Source organism: Agelaius phoeniceus, chromosome 7, assembly GCF_051311805.1.
Source record: "Agelaius phoeniceus isolate bAgePho1 chromosome 7, bAgePho1.hap1, whole genome shotgun sequence".
In the NCBI taxonomy this organism is placed as follows: domain Eukaryota; kingdom Metazoa; phylum Chordata; class Aves; order Passeriformes; family Icteridae; genus Agelaius; species Agelaius phoeniceus.
This window is the reverse complement of record NC_135271.1, coordinates 10397528-10414525: the sequence shown is the minus strand read 5'-3', so window position 1 is coordinate 10414525 and position 16998 is coordinate 10397528. Positions and strand designations below refer to the sequence as shown.

General features: G+C 49.8%; 1 protein-coding gene across 25 annotated transcripts in view; it reads right to left on the bottom strand.

Moving 5' to 3' along the window:
• Positions 1-16998, bottom strand: part of PCBP3 (poly(rC) binding protein 3) — a 44925-nt gene that overhangs the window by 16185 nt on the left and 11742 nt on the right. For 15 of the 25 annotated variants that reach the window (XM_054653054.2, XM_077180944.1, XM_077180937.1 and 12 more), the window contains exons 2-9: positions 12351-12492; positions 12049-12072; positions 11240-11272; positions 10590-10706; positions 9953-10084; positions 9554-9682; positions 7120-7263; positions 4711-4752 (exon numbers count right to left, since the gene is read on the bottom strand). In XM_054653054.2, coding sequence (XP_054509029.1) covers positions 4711-4752; positions 7120-7263; positions 9554-9682; positions 9953-10084; positions 10590-10706; positions 11240-11272; positions 12049-12072; positions 12351-12419 — 690 coding nt within the window. In that variant the 5' untranslated portion in view covers positions 12420-12492. The remainder of the gene's footprint in view (positions 1-4710; positions 4753-7119; positions 7264-9553; positions 9683-9952; positions 10085-10589; positions 10707-11239; positions 11273-12048; positions 12073-12350; positions 12493-16998) is intronic. The other 10 variants (XM_054653057.2, XM_077180939.1, XM_077180942.1 and 7 more) reach the window with 2 other exon arrangements.

The window sequence follows — 16998 nt, the reverse complement described above, 5'->3', positions numbered from 1 at the left end:
CTGAGGAGGTTTTGCTGCCTGGTCAGGAAGTTTTATAGAGAGGTGTTTGTTTGGAATACATTTTGTGCTCAGTTTTACTGCTCCAAATTAAAAAAAAAAAAAAAAAAAAAAAAAAACAAACAAAAACCCCCAACCAAACAAAACAAAAAAACAAAAAGACAGGAAAAGAAAAGAAAACAAACCAAACTGGGCTGAAGACTGGCAGTGAGCAGGAGAGGAGACTCTTTACAACCTCCCACTTTCACACTCTCTGGGAGTTGTCAGCACCATATCACCCTCTAAATTTAAATTCCTTCTTTTGCCCATTGTGGTGGTTTGACAGGAAATGTGTTTTTGGGATGCTGTGTTTTTGGCCAATGGATATTCAGACTTTAATATTGGCATTTAACCTGGCCATTGGGACATGGACATGCCTCTGAGAACACGGGGTTAAAAGCAGAGCTCTCCCCTGGGAGGGCCTCTTGGGTTTCCGGCGGGAAAGAGTTCGGGTCTCTCCCCCGGCCCAGCTGCTGGCTGGGCAGGGGGAGGGGAAAAGCCATGGGGCCGGGAGAGGTAGGCCTGAGCCCCGGGGTGGAAGGGTGGAAGAGAGAAAGAGAGAGAGAGACACCGGGAGCCATCGGGTGCCCCCCCCTGAGAGACACAGAGAGAGAGAGAGAGAAAGAGCCGCTGCCTGAGACTGTAACCTTGAAGCTTGATAAACATGGGCCTGTGCCAGCAGCACGGCTGGGACGGAAAAGAAGGGGGGGGTTCAGCCGGCCGCTTGTAGGAGCTTTTAACCCCTTTTTGGAGAATGAGAACTTTACAGAACATTGACCTTTCCTAGAAGATAGAGTGGAAGATGAGGAAGGAAATGGGCCAGTGTGAGAGAGGTCTGGGCAAGTGAGAGATAGTAGAAGAATAGAGAAGAATCCTAGTGGGAAGAGATGATGGAGTAGCTTTTGCTGGACTCTTTTTGTATAGCCATGGACAGAACCATGTTCCTTGTGATACAGAGACTGCATTCTAGGGGGAGGCAATGGCCTCAGAGCCAAGAGGGTTCAGTGTTGATGCCCCTCGGCCCCAGGGGGTGAAAAAATATGGGGGGGACAGGTGTCCCAAAGGAGAGATTGTGGGGACAGGTGTCCCAAAGGAGAGACTGTGCCTTTTTTTGGATCGGGACAGAGCATCCTTAAAAGACAACCCTAGAAGCAGTTCTGGTCCGTGTTCAGTGGTGAGAGCACTGGACATGAAAAGGAAGAAGTCACGACGGCAGATGTACTCCGGGTGGTGCCACGAGTGACACAGAAACACACGAGGCTTCGATTGTGTTTCCAGGGGAAGCCCATGGCACAAGAAGGACTCCTCTCCTCTTGATGAACTGAGGATTGATTGTCTAAAAGGTGCTGCTGGACCGAGAGCTGGTGATTTGAGGAACAAATGTATTGTGTTAGAAATTTGGTGGGGGGAGGAGGAAATGCATTTGTGAAGTTTTCATTTTCCCTGTGTGTGTGTTCCTTTTTATCTGTAGTTGTAGAGTAGTTAATAAAGTTCTGGTTCTTTTTTCCCTAAGTAGGAGCCTGCTTTGCTTATTCCTGGTCACATCTCACAGCAGAAACCAGGGAGAAGGTATCTTCATGGGGGCACTGGCATTGTGCCAGTGTTAAACCATGACACCCATCATCCCTGGCAATGGGGAGGCAGGAGTTATAGTTTCAATGTTTTGGGGGACAAGAAGACTCAAATGTCTCCTTGCTGCTGCAGCAGGGCTAGGGAGGGAGAGTGAGGAGGTCTGGCTGGCAGCAGTGAGGGGGAAATGCTGGGAAGAGCTGACCTGGGGGCCTGAGCACACTGGGGGAGGCTGGAGGGAAGCAGCAGGAAGGAGTGAAACACCTGAAAATTCCTGGACAGGTTACCTGTGGGATCCCTGTCCTGCCTGGAGAGGTATGAGGACACCCAGCCTCTGCTGCCTCAGGGGAGAGGTCTCACCACTCCACAAGAAGAGGTGTCTGCACATCTCTGTGTCTATTTTGGCTGTCTTTGGCTTATTTTAGCCAAAGGTGTGATACGATGGGTTCCTGCCACAACACAGCTGTCTCCAGATAACACTGGGCATGCTACTGCTCCTGCAGGAAGCAGGGACATCAGCATCTACTGTTTTTTAACTTCAGAACTATCCTGGAGCTGCACCCTGTTTCTGGAATTCCTTGTGACACCTGGTCCCACAGGCAGGACTCCAGATGAAATCTCTTTGCCCAGTGGGCTCCAGCCATGCCCTGGGACAGGGGTCCTGCTTTGACACATGGGAGAGACCAAAATCTTTTCTAACACTGACCTAGTGGACCTTCCAGACATAGTTCAGATAGTGGTATTTATGCAGCCCCTGCAATTAGAGCAATAAACAAGTCTAGGAGAGGAGAAGATAGCTGCATCCAGGTGTCATAGAAAAAGCTGCTATGTCCATCTCTTCCAGCTCATCCCCTCTGCTCTGGTGAGACTGTACCTGAGGTACTGCATCCAGATCTGGGGTCTCCAGCACAGGAAGGACATGGATCTGTTAGAGTGAGTCCAGAGGAGGTCACGGAGATGCTCCAAGGGGCTAAAGGGGGTCCAAGAGAGCTGGAGAGGGACTTTGGACAAGGGCCCGGAGTTACAGGACAAGGTGGCTTCACATTGACAGAGGGCAGGGTTAGATGGGATTCTGGGAAGAAATTCTTCCCTGTGAGGGTGCTGAGGCCCTGGCACAGAGTTCCCAGAGAAGCTGTGGCTGCCCCTGGATCCCTGGAAGTCCCCAAGGCCAGGTTGGACAGGGCTTGGAGCAGCCTGGGACAGTGGAAGGTGTCCCTGCCCATGGCAGGGGTTTGGAGTGAGATGAGTTTTAAGGGTCCTTCCAACCCAACTGAGTCTCTGACTCTAGGATCCCACAGCTTTTGGGACAGCAGGCAGCTACCCATCACATCCCAACAGCCAAAAATACCCAGGCAATGCTGAAGCCCCTTATGAGCCAAAGCTTCCCCTGTCCTGGAGTGTTTCTCCAGGGACAAAATCATGGCAGGAGAACACACCGGGCATTCAAAATTCTGCCTGCTTTGCAAAGGGCAGACACTGAACACAGACACCTAAAATGTGTTTAAAATGCCCTAAAAGCACATTCTAGACTGGATTCTGCACTGAACATTGTATAAAATGACCAATCATTGAAAGAACACCCTGAGAGTAAGGATGGAGTGAGTAGCCCCTGTACCAACAGCTTTATTCAGGAAATTTGCTGGGAGTGGGGCAGAGTGCAGTCAGCAAATGCATTTTAATCCTGACAATCAGAGGAATATAGGAACAAGGAAAACACTGAGCTGTTGGCACCACTTGCAAAGAAAACCTGGGATAAAGACTGCATTGATCTAGCCTAGCTATACAGGTTATTTAGTTATATTCTGCTTTTGGAGGAAAAGCAAAGAGTACATAGTTAGGAATATTTCTTATCAACCATCACAGCAGGCTGTTCAGAGTACACACATACTGGTGTCACAAGCCAAAGCCTCGATTCCTTTAATTCCAGTGAAACCATTTCTCCTAGGATAAAAATCCAGCCTATAGCTCCTAAATGTTCCCATACGGGGCAGGCATTTGTGGTATCAAACAGCCTTGTCACCTTCTCAATCATGGAAAAAGTAATTCCATTATTTAGTACCCAACGCACTCACTGGAAAAGGGAACTCTGAGCTGCATCAACCCCATCAATCCCCATCCACAGGTGGATGACTGGAGAAGGCTTTCCACCTACTGCCACATCCTCACCCGCACTGCAGATCCTTGCCTCACAGCAGGATAGACCATCTGCAATGGGACCTGATGGGTATTTTATCCCCTTGGAAACACCTTTAGAAAGTCCCTGCCTTTTCTAAGAGCTTCTCAGAAGCTGAGCTTCACTGCTTTGCTCAAAGAAATCCTCCAAACAGACTGATTTTCTATTTCCCTTGGTAATTTCAGGTGCACACATTCCAGCTGTTGATCCCTCCATGTCCCCTCACAGGCATGGGAGACCAGGAGATGAGCCCAAGCCTCAGTGATAGCAGCTCAGAGCAGGTCCTGTCTCTGCACCAAGGAACCTGAGGTGAAGTGGGGGCTGTCCCCATGCTGCCCTGCCACCCACAGCAGCTAGACAGCAACCAAACCCAGGGTGACCACATTGGTCTGGGGGCCCTCAGCAAGGTGAGATTCAGCATCAACACCTTCCCCATCCCTCTGGGACACACGGTGTGGGGTTTGTCCAATTTCCATGTCACCCAAAGAAGCACCCCTTCAGATAGGCACATACCTGCCCAGGCTTGGAAGAAGCCAGAGCTCTGGCTTCTTCTCACCCCACCAAGGCACTCAGCAGATAAATATGACCTTGGATTACCAAAATTTTAAAGACAAGGGGAAAACAGAAGGGAAAGTTTTGGGGTTTTTTTCCCTGTTTTGATCATTTTGAGGCACAAAATGCACAGGTTTCTCTCAGAACAAAGGGATAGCACTGAATAATGCAAACAATTTAGCATCAGGCCAAGTCCTCAGAAGTAATAAAGTTTAGTGCTAACAGGTTAAAAGGCTACTGAAGGTATTACAGATACTACGCATGGCCAGTTACTTTGAAAATACACTATTAATATTATTGACTAATATTAATATTATGTGAATTGACAGTAGCATGCAGGTGACAGAAAAGAGTATAAGAAAAATTAGGGTAAAACTCACATCTGGGTGTGGAATAGCGTATTGTCCCTGAATTGTATAGGCCTGTAAAGGAAAAGCAAAGATATTACCAGCGCTGGCAGAGCATGAGGAGAGAATTCCATCCCTCTGTTGGGACCCCCTGTATCACATTAAATTCCCTGGGGCACCAAATCCTTGGAGCAGGAGGGAGATGCTCCACCTCCCATTCAACCTAGAGCATGCTGAGCTATCTGACTTCAAGGGCTCAGGCTCAGTTTGGCTTTTTCAGAAGGAAAGAAACAGCTCTTTATAGGTGCCAGCATTGCATGGAGCAGGAATATCAGGCTGTGGCTGGTCTTTGCTGTACAAAAAAAAAAAAGATCAGTTGCACGGGGGTTGAAAGTGGATGATCTTTAGTGCCCCTCTAACAACCAGAACCTGTGTAGCAGGTGCACATTGACATCACTGCCCAAGCGTGATCCCAAAAAGCAAGCCAGCTCCGTGAGCCTCTCCATATTTCCAGGTGCACAAGTCCCAGTGGAAGCTTTATATCCACCCAGTATATTCCAGTGCTCTGCTGGGGCATTGGAAAGGCATGGAGGCGAGGGCTGCCTGCACTGCGATGCCTTTCACCAGCTGTAATTGATAAATCCATGCAAGTATCTGCCAGGCAAATGGGTTTATGTTATTTTTCCCATCCTTTATAGCAATCCTTTCTCTTTTTGTTTGTAAATAACCTCAAATAAGTACCAATCTGGGTGAAGAGCCAGACACTAGAGAGCCCAATATTTAGGACTTAACCGGCTAGCAAAATATATCTCACTTGTTGACACATTATTCAGATGATTCTGAAAGAAATGGCAAAAGAGATGGAGAACACTTTGAAAAGGGAGAGTAAAGATTGCCAAGAAAAATGAAAGGAAAAAACCTTGGAACCACCTGCAAATTTGCTGCACTATTTGCAAAGAGCAAAGTGCTTTGTGTAAAGGAAACCCCCAAAATCAAGCAGGAGGAAAAGGGAAAATGGCTGTCCCAGTGCCCACCAGCATCCCAGCACAATGGGGACGTGACAGAGGCCGAAAAGTTGCCTGTCCTGGTGGTTTAATTTAGCCATTGGTTTTTGATTAGAAAAACTGAGTCAAAAAAGGTAATCAAGGGCAGGAAGGTGTCTTGGACAGATGCAACTCAACTCTGACCTTTGAGGGCTGGTCCCTTTGGCAGCAGCTGTTGGCTGCTACATCACTCAGCCTGCTGAGCTCCTGGAGGCTCATCCCACCCCAAACACCTGTCATCACTGTCACCAGCTGTCCTCAACCCACCTGCCCCATGCCACCCTTGGGCAGAGCCAAAGGGCTCCCGACATTGGGAAGAACTCTCACTTCAGAGACAGTTGCTTCTTCCCATGATGTTACTTCTGTCCAAGAAACCAGCCATTCACAGCAGAAGAACTGCTGCCTCCATCTCACTCTCCCTTTTGAACAGACCAGGCAGCTGGACTCAAAGTTCTTTTCCAGGACGGCTGCTCAGATGGAGTGACATACTCCTGATCCTGATGATTGACTAATTCAGCTTAAAACAGCCTGTGCTCTGGGCTTTGCTCCTGTTCTTAGTTTGTCCTTCTATTTATTATAATTGGAGAGAAATTAAGTAACTTCTGTGGAGCTGCTCTGGGTGGCATAAGCTGTGGTTTTGTGGTGCTGGCCCTGCCTGGATGCTGGAGCTCTTGGGAGGCTACATCCCCTGCTGGATGTCATGCACCTCAGCAGAGTGGCATCTACAGGCAGGCCCTCAGTCACCAGGTGAGGTGATGAGATGAGGTGGAGAAAGCAACAGTGCAAGTTCCCTCTTTAGAAACAGCCGTGTGCTCAGTTGCTCTTGTTTCTGCTGATTTTTGTTTTCAGAATAACCTCCAGCTCACGCGTGTGATGGTTATCCCACAAAGGAAAAACCACCCCAAAGCTCATGGCTGGAAATAGCACGAGATGTCTGCAAGGCTGCAGTGTCACTGGGGTGACACAGTGCAGGCTCTGGCACAGGGGGAAGCAGTACTCCAAACCAGCTGAGCGCCAAGGAGGGGGACACGGCTCTCCCATGGTGGCTGCCCTGAACAGAGAAGTAGCTGTGACAAGCCCTTCCTACGATGGATCAATTACAGCTACAAAAAGGTATTTCTAATTGAGCTGGAGGTACCAGAGAGCAGTGACATCCTCTTGTTCAACAATGCTTTTCTAATCCTCTCCTTCTCAACCACTGACAAATACTGAACTTGGGTCTAGTGAAGTAAATTCTAGCCTTTCCTTTGTGTCTCCCCAGGCTGGCTGTTCCCTTCTGCTCATTGTCCAGCATCCATCACAGGAGCTAAGCAAAGAGCTTTCAGTCCAGCTGCCGTGGCACACAACGGATGGGATGACACCATGCAAGTCAGAAGGCAAGAAACCTGAGTGCACTAACGGGCAGCGGCTGGTGCTGCAGTAAAAGGCTGAGGTTGGCAGTGGAGGCTGCAAGCGGGTCGGCTCTTACCTGACCACCTGCAAAAATGACAGGGGTGGAGGCGGGCTTTGGGCGGTAGGGAATGGTGGCACCTTTTGGTGGGGACTAGGAAAAGGGACAAGGAGAGGGAGAGAGAACATTAGAACAGCTTTCCTGAAACAGCGGCAAAAAGAGTGTTAGAAAGCACCTAACGGAGCACGGCCCCCGGGGCCGCCACGGCAACACCCACACCAGGTAACACCGCGTTTCTGGACAGGAGCACACGGGGGAAAGAGGGGTTTCATGGGCAACAAGGACAACCTGGGGCATGGGAGATCCCCTGCCAAGGAACGGGCCCCTAAATGGCCTCCTGAGCTGCCTCCCTCAGCTTTGCTCTGCTCTGCGCAAACCATATCACCTGCTCCAGGCTCTGGGAACCCTCCTCAGAACGCCCTGAGGAGAGTCTCAAACAGCAAGATGGAGAGGTACAGCCCATCTGAGCAACCCAGCACCATGCTCAAGCTCTTTGGCTGCCCTCATCTTCCTCACCGCTGGAAAAGGGTCACCTTCAGGCCTTGGTGTGGTCATCACCATCTGAGCTGTGACGTGGGTGCTGCAAGGCACCTGTGGTCAGCTGAGAGGCGTCCCTGCACATGGCAGGGAGCTGGAATTAGATGGCCTTTAAGGTCCTTTCCAACCCACACATTCTGTGATTCCATGATTCTGTCGTCTTGCTGCTCTCTGTCATGTCCCTGGGTAGGTCTGAGCAGAGCTGCAGTGAATGAGCCGCAGGTGTGATGCGCAGGAGCTGCTCACCCAGGTTCTTCCTCTGGTTTTCTCCTGCACAACTTACATGCTATAGGAAACATGGAAGTTTCTAAGGATCAGGAGAGATTTCAGCTCTCCTCTTCCTTTCTACCCAAAATTAAACAACTCAGTGACTGCTATATAAAGACAGGCAATAGAAATTACACTATCTCATGGAAAAAAAATACATTTCCTGTATATTCTTTGGATATCTACTTGTAGGAAAGCAGCATTATCTAAATCCTGCTGCTAAGCACCTGTCTGTGGGAAAGCTGATCAAAGTACATCTCCAGCATCGCAAACCCACTTGTTCTTTCATTGCATTACAAATCTTGGAGGGGACGAGATGGGATTATCTGTTTAGGACTGAAAGGTGATATGGAACATCTCTATGAGCCATTGAAGCCAGGGCACTTTCCAGATTTCAGACTGCAAGAAGACTTGTGGGTCTTTCTCTTTCCCATGGCTGAGCTGTACAGAGGAGCAGCACACCTTGCTTTGTGAGAAAAACTTTTTAATACACCTGGCAAGCATCACCTCAGGCTCATCTCTGCTGCAGTCTGATGATGACCCAGATGTCATCAGGTGCTGCAGTCTGCGACCTGGTCATCCAAAATTCCTATGGCAGCAGTGCAGCTCCCTGAGTATCACAGCCAGCAGGGATGGGTAATGTGGCTCCTGGCTATCCCTGCTGAGATGTGCTGCTGCCAAGCTGAAGATGCTTCCATCTGGCTTTGCATCACCTTCACCAAGCCTTGCCATCCACATCTGAAGCTTTTCCAGTGGGAAACATGCTCCTTCCTGCTGTGAAAGGGCTGTGCAGCTAGGCAGAGTGCCTTACATTGGTCCCTGTTTTGTCTGTCTCTGGTATGCACCAGGAATGGAATGTGTCACCATCCTGTGTCCCAGGGGCTTTCCTCCTGGAGCTTCTCCCATCTGAGGTGGCAGGTGTGGACATGAGGCATGTGGCTGAGGTCATCTCCAGCAACTGGTACAACAGCATTTCTCCATGGCAGAGATCTTCCAGCTCTGCTTGTCACCATTTATCCCAGAAAAGGGCACCTTGGACATATATCCATGTGCCCTACAGTCCCTGCTCTCCACCAGCCTTCCTCACTACCATTCCCACTGTGCCTCACTGGAACACAGCCTTGTGCTCCCAGTTCCAGCTCCCCCAGTGCAGGGGATGCTCTGGCCTCCTCCTCCTGGTTGTGGTCCTTGTGAGGCACAGACCAGGTTCTTGGAGCAGTGGCTGTCTGTAGCCCCCATATCCTTCTCACAGCAGCCTGAGTGCTGCTGGGACACCAGGCCAGGCTGTCCCAGCTTGCTGGCACCCCTCTGCCCTAAATCCACCCCCTGTTCTGACACAAACCACCTCCTTTGGGGCACCCAACCAGACAGGCTTCCAGTGTGGGACTCTAGAAACTACGGACAATGGTGGGGAAAAGACACAGGGTGTATTTCCAGCAGAGGTACCAGGAAATGAGAGTGGTCCGACAACGCGTGGTGAAGGGTATGAGAGAGACGCTCTACAGCTCCCAGCACTCTGGTGGGGCCAGCTGGGATTTTTTTTCCATATGTACTTTACCCTCTTTGTTACAGACTGTACCTCCAGCATCACCACACAGATCTGTTTGACACACTGGATAATTGCGTCGGGTGTCCCCGAGATTGTCACCGCCCGCTCTGTGGAGTTGGGCAGCATGTCCCCCGCCACTTGGACCTGAGCACCTGTGGACTGGAGACAGAAAGAGAGAGGAAGGAGAAATCCCACAGCTGAACGCCTTTACTCAGAGCCAGCTCCAGCTCTGACACAATGCACCTCCTGAGGGCCCGGCACACGGCATCCTGTGGGATGCTGCTCCTGCATCAGCCACACCATCCCGGGAAGCAACGTGATCCGTGATGCAGCACAGGTATGCCCTTTCCCAAGGCAGCTCCCCCTTGGATGCAGATCAGCTCCAAGGAGCTGCACTGAAGGGCAATAATGAAATAGAATCTGCCTTACCTCTCGGATTTCCTTGATCTTTGAGCCCCCCTTGCCAATGAGGGACCCGCACTGACTCGCTGGCACCACCAGCCGTAGTGTCACTGGAGGTTTGCTGGTAGCGGTGCTGTTGCTCATGGAGTTGGTTATGTCCTTGGGACGGAAAAGTGCAGCACATCAGCCCTTGGTACCTGACCAGAGCCACCTCCAGTGCCCAGGTGGCACATCTACACACATTGTGGTCAGGTGACTAAAGTGTTCCCTCTTGAACACTTCTAGGGATGATGACCACTACTGCCCTGGGCAGCCTGTTCCCAGGCCTGACAGACCTTCCAGTGAAGAAATCCTCCCTAATATACAACCCAAACCTGAGGTTATTTCCTCTGGTCCTGTCACTTGTTACCTGGGAGAAAAGACCAACCCCTAAATGGCTACACTCTCCTTCCAAGCAGCTGTAGAGAGTGAGAAGGTCCCCCCTGAGCCTCCTTTTCTCCAGGCTGAGTCCCCCAGCCCCCTGAGCTACTCCCCATCAGACTTGTGCTCCAGACCCATCCTACTTAGAGATGTGTGAAAGGTTCTGTGCTGAGGCCATGTCCCAGTTAGTAAAATCCAAGCAGGCACTGCTGTCCCCAGCCATGGGCTGCCTCACATTTCTCACCTCCTCAAATTTGTAGGCGATCATGGCAAAAGCCTTGAAGATGGCATCAGTGGGGCCAGTGATGGTCACAATCCGCTCAGGGCAGTTCCCTTCTGAGATGTTGATCCTTGCCCCGCTCTGGAAAGAGAAGAGGAGTCCTGGAATAGCCACAGCCAAGCAGGTTGGGTCCTCTCTCAGCCTGATACCTGTGCCAGCCTCACAGCATTCCAGCTAACCTTCCAAACTCCCACCCCTCCTCTGCAGTGATTTCAGCCCTGCCTTATCCCAACCCTTAGAAAGGGTTTCCAATGTTTTATCGCAAAGCAAACCCATGGGATCAAGGTAAGACCAGCTCATGAGGTCATTGCCTGTGAAGAGTTTTGCTCACTGTCCTGACAACTCCCTGGGAGCTGCAGGCACAAAGACCCTGGAAAAACTCAAAGCATCTTACAAGTAACTTAATTTCAATGTTTCATTAAATACTTGACTCTGGAAAATGTGACAGGAGTTTGAGTGTGAAGGGAAAAAACTGGTCCAAAGAGCTCTGGGGACAGCTGGCTTGCTTGTCCTGACCCTGGGAATTACTGCACATATCTCACAGGGCAATATGCAGCTCTGGCCACTCTGCACTCCCTTTCTCCTACAAATCATCCACAGAGCAGGCTGCTCACCTCCTCACGCATCTTCTTCACGGTCTCTCCTTTCTGAAACAAGAGGGAAAACCAAGCCATTACTGAAAATTCATAGCTTCCACCTTTAAAACAACCCTACCGAAAATGCATCTCCCTAACACATGCCAATGTGTAGCCAAAAACATGGAAGCTGTGATGCCTGGCCTTGCATTCACACGTGATGGTCAGCTGAAGAGCTGAGCATGTAAACGATCAAATATGTATATACAAATTCACAACTGTGAATTTTCCCAGAGTTGGACACGCTGATGGAAAAATAAGGCACAAGCATACAGGGAAAACGTGTTCATGCTGAAAATCTTTGCCACATAAACCTTTCTTTTAAAACCACCCAAAAAAACCCCTAATCCTGTAGAGTCAGGACTTTCCAAAACACTGTGGAAACACCAGAGCAACTCAGGAAGCTTTTTTGGACAAGGTAAATGGAGTCCTCTGGCCTCAGAGACAGGGACTATAGAATTACTTAAAATATAATTGAAATGTATCTGTGTTACATTTTTAGTATCTCTTAATGAAGTTATTTGTTGAAAACACCAGAGCAACATGACTGTAGACTCCCAGCCATCACCTAGTGAAGCAGCTGGAAACAGTTTGGTGGTTGGTGAAGTTTTTAGGGGAATGGTCTTTTGACCCCTTTGTGGGTTTCTCCTAATTTCTGGCTCACAAATGCAGCACCTAGCTCAGGCACCCAACACTTTTCAAGACATCACAGGGAAGAGGTGACTATGGCATATGCCACACCACAGATGCAGGAGCAGCATCAAAGGTACATTAAAAGGCATCCTTACCTTCCCAATGATGCTTCCAACTTCCTACACAGAGAAAAAGCCAAAACCAGAGGAACTGACATTAGAAAACATGATAAGAATCCAACCCAACCCCATAATGAAGCGAAGACCTGGTGGACATTGTTCCCAGCAGAGGGACAGGGTTGAGGGGCAGGAATGAGAGGGAGCAGGAGCACCATGCCGCCCTCCCCACCAGCAGGACAGCTATTCCTGGGGCTGGGACAGCTGGACAGAGCTGTGTGTGGGGCTGGGCAGGTGGGACAGGGACCTGTGAGGACACTCCCACTGTGGGAGCCCCTTACCTTGCCGTGCATCAGCAGCCGGATGGTGAGGGTGACATTGAGGCCGCCTTCAGAGACCTTGGACTCCATTTCCTACCGGGAACAGGAGACGTCCGCTAGCTGGGAGAGCAGCCCGGCACAGGCAGCACCTTGGAGAGATCACCTGGGGACACAGCGGGGAAGGCTGGCTCTCAGAATAAGTTCCTCGGGGTGGGACAGACCCCACAGAGTAGCTAAAAAACAACTCTGGACCCGGGCATCAGATGAGCAGCCTGGTCAAGGGCCAGCGGCTGCAGTGGGGCTTTAAAGCGACCACAGCACCTATCTAACAAACCAAAGTTCACCATTTCCAGCATAAAGAAAACCACAAGGCACCTTTTCTGTGGTCAGGATTGTCTATCTGACTCCGGGAGCACTGAATGAGAAGGACAGAACTGGCATCCTGGTTGCCACACATCCTGACCTGAGAGCTCCCAGCTGGGCAGACTGTGGACCACACCCCTTCCAGCCACTCATGTCACAAATATCTAAGGAAACCATGCTGTTTTCCTTTTCCATTCTCTCTCTTTCCTCCTCTGCCCTCTAGAGAGTCACTGATGTTTTGAAGTCAAGAGGGTGAAATAAATAAAAACCACAGAATGGCAACAAATCCTTCATTTTTCACACCTGATGCCTCTTTAGGAGCATCTCTGCATGAGGACGTGGCATATGAAATGTCCCTGCAGCCCATTGCATGGGGAAAGCAGTCCTGTCCCAGAGGGAGGTGCCAGCATTCTTCTATATGCAATGCTGAGGGATACAGAGCAATTCTCCCTCACGTTATTTAATCCCTCAGTCTGTATCAGATGGGAGATTTTTCATCCTGCTCACAAGCATCTGGCATTTCTCTTTGCTCAGAGAGGGACTTATGTGAGCAAATAAAGCAGAAGATAAGCAAGTTCTCAAGTACTGCTTTAATGCAAGTCAGGATGAATAAACAGCAGCAATGCACAGACCGTGGCTGGGATATGGGTTTGATGCAAAACCTCTTCCCAGAGGTTATTATGAAACCCAAAACGGATAAACCCACGTGGTTTGCAGGGGGATAGAATTCCCTGAAGCTAAAGGACACTGGCTCACTGGGAATGAGGCTGCTTATGACCTACATGCAAACATGGGGCTTGAGGCTGCTGCATGTTACAAATGAAAAAAAAAGATGGAATCCTCACAAGAAGGATAAGAAATTAAATGTGCTGAACACCAAAACAGATTCACTAGCACAGGCTGCCCAGAGGGTTGTGGGGTCCTGATCCCTGACAGCGTCCAAGGCCAGGTTGGACACGGCTTGGACCAGCCTGGGAGAGTGGAAGGTGTCCCTGCCCATGGTGGGGGTGAAATGAGATGAGCTTTAAGGTCCCTTCCAACCCAAGCTATCTGGTTCTATGTCAAGCCAAAAGGTGCTTTTAAGGGTGGGGAGAAGGAGAATATTTCCAAGGAAAAAAGCGACAACATTGGAGACTAAAGTAACAGGAATGGGCTGAGAGACTGTAACAGAACAGGCAAGATCAGGAATTTTCAAGACTGCGACAACTGTAAGGTGTACAATGAAGGAAAATAGTAACTAGCTGTGTTGGTTAACCCCAGGCTGACTCCTATGCATGGGAGGCAGTGCCAGAAAGGGTCAATAAGCAGACAGGTGGAGGTCAGCATTTCCAGTGCTCACAATGTGCCAGGAGACAAACTCCTCACCAGAGACATCACAGAATCATAAAATGGTTTGGGTTGGAAGGGAACTTAAGATATCCCATTCCACTCCCCTGCCATGGGCAGCGACACCTTCCACTATCCCAGGCTGCTCCAAGCCCTGGAGTCCAACCTCGCCTTGGACACTTCCAGGGATCCAGCTTCTCCAGGCACCCTGTGCCAGGCCCTCTCCATCCTCACAAGGAAGAATTTCTTCCTAAAATCTCATCTAATCCTCCCTTCTTTCAGTCTAAAGCCATTCGCCCTGGTCCTGTGGCAAGGAGGGTGTTTGCCATCCCCAGCTCCACATCCCTTGCAGGAGGAACCCTGCATCAGGCTGTTACGTAAATGCTTCCAATTGATTGAAAAAGTGGGTCATGTGTTAGCCAAATGCTCCTGGCTTTAAGATTTATCAGCATTATTAAATTAAACACGCTTCATGCTCCAGTGAGCAGGAAAGCTATATTGGTCTTTTCTTAATCAGACTAGTGAAAGGTAAGTGTTTTATAGGGGGCTCATGAGCTCAATGGAGGGCATGGCAACAACAGATCCGAAGCATTTACTCTGGGCACAGGCCTCCCCCAACAGCCCTCATTCTACATGGACAAAGGGCTGGGAAAATTATCCCCCAGAATGTCATTTTGAGCATTTCAGAGCATTCCCTGCCTGGAGAGAACAATCTCAGCCCCTTCCTCTTCAGCTTGTGTTCTGCCTTGTTCACCACAGCTTTGAAATGGCTCCTTTGTCCCCCACTTGAAAGCCCCAAGGACACCATTACATGCAGCCCAACGGACAGAGGAGATACAGAGCCCAGCTCCAGCCCAGTGCGAAGCAGGTGCAGCCCCACAGAGGTCAAAGACATGGAATTAGGAGACAGAAGTGTCAAGCTAGGCCCCAGAAGGGAAGTTGCACAGTGAGTCAAGCGAGGCTCTGCCAAGCATCACACCTGGGCAACCACAGGTGGAGGACTGGAGCATCCTTCTTCCATGCATGAGGAGCAGCCAAAAGGTTTTGCACCACAACAAGGGGAGATATGCCCCAAAGCAGGACTATGTCCTTCCAAAGGATGATCCCATGCCACAGTAAATAGACCTGTTAATTGCAGCTGCCTCTGCAAAAGTGCCTGGAGAAGACATCATCAGTTCTCAGAGCAATCTTCCTTGTTCTTCCTTGGATCAAATATATTAAATTCTGGGAAATTTCCTTAATCTATCAGAAATCCCCTATGTCTGAAAAAGCAACTCAGGAATCAGAGAACAAGGCATAGGAGGGAAAAATGAAAGCCCAGACCAGCAGGAAGACTCCTCTTTCCCCACGTGCAAAAGTACACACTTCAATTTTTCTCTTTTCCCATTTTTTAGAGGTTGGAACAATTGCCTCAGTTGGCGCTGTTGTGTTTATGCTTGCCGATACCTCACAAATACCAACACATCCCTAAAATTGGAGCAATTCCCTTCCAATTAGGGGAAATCTGAACACTGTGTATTGAATTAATTTAATAACACAATCATCTCCCATACAGGAGGAGGCACATGAAACAGAACAGGAGAAGGGAAATGGAGCTCTGGGCTGGATGTTGCTCTCCAGCCTAGCTTCCATACAGGAGTTGGAAAAAGCAGATGCTGGGATCCAGGGAATCATGCCTCTGATAACCTATCAGGGATGCTATCCCTGATGGCAGGAGGCTCAGATGAGCTTGAGCAGAGCCCAAATCCCTGAAGGGGGGGTAGGGGACATTGCTGGCTCTGTGCTTGCTGAAGGCAGCCCTTGTTCTCCACTTCCTCTTCCTGCCATGCATTCCTAGGGCTCGCTGGGTGCACGAGCCCCATGCAAGCAACCTTTGCTTCCTAGAGTTGTTTTTGGGGGACATAGGAATGTTATGTTCAAGCTGTCCAAAAACAAACAGAGAGGACAACTCTGTGCAAAGATGCCCCACTGGCATAACTCACCCCCCTCCCTGAAATGTTTGAGTGGAAAGTTCACAGGTGCCACCAAGCCAATGCAAAGGAAAAAGTCTCCATCACCCCCCCACACCCATCACAGGGCCTCTAGAAAATCCCACTTTCTTGTAGGCATATCACAGAATCACAAAATGGTTTGGGTTGGAAGGGACCTTAATGCTCATGTTCCACCCCCCTGCTATGGGCAGGGACACCTTCCATTCTCCCAGGTTGCTTCAAGCCCTGTCCAACCTGGCCTTGGACACTTCCAGGGATGGGGCAGCCACAGCTTCTCCTGGTCAGTGCAGGCTGATAAAATCCAACACCTCAGAGCCCTGTTGACCAAGAGTCCTTGATGACCTGTGCAAGTAAAGAGCAGGGTGGGCAGGGCCTTGGTCTGTGCAATCCCTGCTGTGCCACCTTCCCGAAGGACTACACCCAAAACCCCGCCCTGGAGCATCTTGGTTGCTCAGTGGTAATGCCATCCTGGAAAACATCCACCACACTTCCCAGACTCTTTGGTGTTCCACAAACCCCACCAGCACAGATGTTAAAGACAGACACAAACCCTTGGCGTCCTCCAGCACACTGCAATGTCCCACAGCCAGGATTTCAAATAGGGGTGGCAGAATTTAGTGTTGGGAATTAACATCTGGGACAGAACATCCAACACTCAAGACAGCATCTTCCTCTGTGAGGGTGTCTTCACAAAACTCAGAGCAGGGTTTTCTGACCCTTGGAAAATGATGGATGTGTTAAAAGCAGAGAAAAGCCAGAGAGGCCAGGAAAGAGGATGTTTTTCTGACATTTCAGGCTTTCTAGCCCATTTTCTCAAGGAGGGCTGCCTGTCCATCTGCGTAAGCAGGAGCTTTCTCCCCACTCATCTCCCGCTGATTTGATCTTGCCGTTAAGACCTAATCCGGAGATTTCCAGCACGGTGTTTTAGAGGCTGGGAAGCTCGGCAATGCAGCCAGCTCAGGATTATGACGACGGCACAGTCTGGCCAG